Source organism: Lontra canadensis, unplaced genomic scaffold (assembly GCF_010015895.1).
Source record: "Lontra canadensis isolate GAN:19392208 unplaced genomic scaffold, GSC_riverotter_1.0 scaffold87, whole genome shotgun sequence".
NCBI lineage: Eukaryota > Metazoa > Chordata > Mammalia > Carnivora > Mustelidae > Lontra > Lontra canadensis.
Window position 1 is genome coordinate 7,493,918 of NW_022631081.1, and position 2,107 is coordinate 7,496,024.

General features: G+C 49.0%; 1 gene segment (V, D, J or C); it reads left to right on the forward strand.

Annotated features, from left to right (window-relative positions):
• The first annotated feature begins 972 nt into the window (after nt 1–972).
• Nucleotides 973–1,594, forward strand: LOC116882718. The segment is given in 2 exon segments: nt 973–1,046; nt 1,155–1,594. Coding segments are annotated over 2 exon segments (486 nt in total).
• Nucleotides 1,595–2,107: the final 513 nt, after the last annotated feature.

Here is a 2,107-nt window from a genome sequence, read left to right on the forward strand (position 1 = left end):
CCTGCAGTTGTCATTTCTTTCTTCTTAGAACTTTCATCAGGTTTGCTCTTTGTCCTCTGAGATCAGTGCCACCCACCGCCTCACAGTGCCACCCACAGCCTCCTGCAGACAACTGCCTGTGCTGGAAGGACAGATCCTAGGAGGGAGTCACTGCCCCAGTTGTGTGTGAACTGTAGTTTCAAGAAGGTGAAAAGAATGACAGGTGACAAAGATGTTCAGTGTATTTCCCTGTAGGAATACATGTGAGAGATTCTACCCACAACCGGGAGAGAACCATTCCCTGTCTCTTCAATTTTGTGGGATCCTCAGAGGATGGAGAGCTCTGAACAACAGGGAGAAGGCACATAGGAGGAAAGTCCCAGCCTCCTGCACAGAAAAGACTCCGTGTTCCTGGGGACCTGGCACTGCTCTGGACTAGATCCTGATCTAGAGAAATTTGTTATAGGCAGCATTTCAATACTGATCCAGGGACAGAGAAGGGTGCCATGGACAAAGTCCCTCTGAACACTCCTAGTAGGGCATACATTGAGTCCTGACTTAATGGGAGTTGACATGTAGGGACAGCAAGTCAAGCCCTAATTCAGGGAACGTGGACAAAACAGTTTGTGGGATGTGAAGATGTGTCTGATGGGCTCTGGTCACCTTGTCACACAATGGTGCGTCTGTCTATGGACAGCAGGGGGCAATCTGGTCCCATTTCTGAGGTTCAAGGGGGATCAGGGCTGGTACCAGCTACCTGGCACTGCCTGTGCCCTCTACTCAGGACTCACTCCTCTATCCTCCCCACTTTCTGACCCCACACAGCTCCTCCCTTGCCCAGCCTCCTGACATATTGAAGCAAGGAGGGATCAGACACAGAGCTAGGGAGTCATCAGGAACTGGGGTTTTATTTGCATAGACAGTCCTACCCTCTCTCAGAGGATAAAGAGGGGAAGGGACAGATGAGAATGTCTGCTGAGTTGTGGCATCATAGACAGCAAGACCAGTGGTGACCTCCACCATGGCCTGGCCCCATCTCTTCCTTACCCTCCTTGCTCACTGCACTGGTATGTGGATGTAGGGACAAGGGAAGGGACCTTGGGAGGATATGTGACTGTTTCTTCTCCTGTGTTCAGACTCCAATATCACCCTATCTGTGTCTCTACTCTTTCCAGGGTCCTGGGCCCAGTCTGTGCTGATACAGCCACCTTCTGTGTCCGGGGCTCTGGGCCAGAAGGTCACCATCTCCTGCACTGGAAGCAGCTCCAACATTGGGAATGGTTATTATGTGAGCTGGTACCAACAGCTCCCAGGAACAGCACCCAGAATGATCATCTATGCTAATAACAATCGACCCTCGGGGGTCCCTGAGCGATTCTCTGGCTCCAAGTCTGGAAGCTCAGCCACCCTGACCATCACTGGGCTCCAAGCTGAGGATGGGGCTGAATATTACTGCCAGTCCTATGACAGGAGCCTCAGTGCTCACACAGTGCCCCAGGACCGTGGGGAAGTGAGACAAAAACCTACTGTTCTCCAGCGCTGGGTTTCGCTTTGCAGCTCCCACTCCTTGGCCAAGTCAGTCCTTTCCTTTGTTTGGTCTAAATTAAAGCTGTAGACCAATCTCAAGGAAGATTGCCTACAAAATCATCCCCATTCTCTTAAATTCAGCCTCTCACGCCTGTCCTTGGCAGGAACACATTGTACAGTTTTCCCATATTTTGGAGAATTTTGTGGGTGCCAGGGACAGGCTCCCCTAGTAACATAGTCTGCTGCTGAAGAAAACAAAGGCAGGAGAAATGTAGCTTAAATTAATCTCCTTACAGCTTGCAGCCCACTCGTAGATACCTGACACATGCAGAATGTGACCTTCCTGAAGGAACTCATGGTTGCCTCAGTGCATTAGTTTTTGGGTTTTATGAAAGATTAAAACTAATCTTATCTTCACAGCAACTAGGCCTTTAATTCCTGAAAGCCCTGCTTCCTAATCCCTTAGAGACTTAGGCTATCCCTAACCTCCACTAAATAAAATATATGTAATCAATCACTCCTTACAGTCTCAGTGAAGATTTCTATCCATGGTTCCTGTCCCCATGCTATAATAAAATCATCTTTTTTCAACATTAAATGT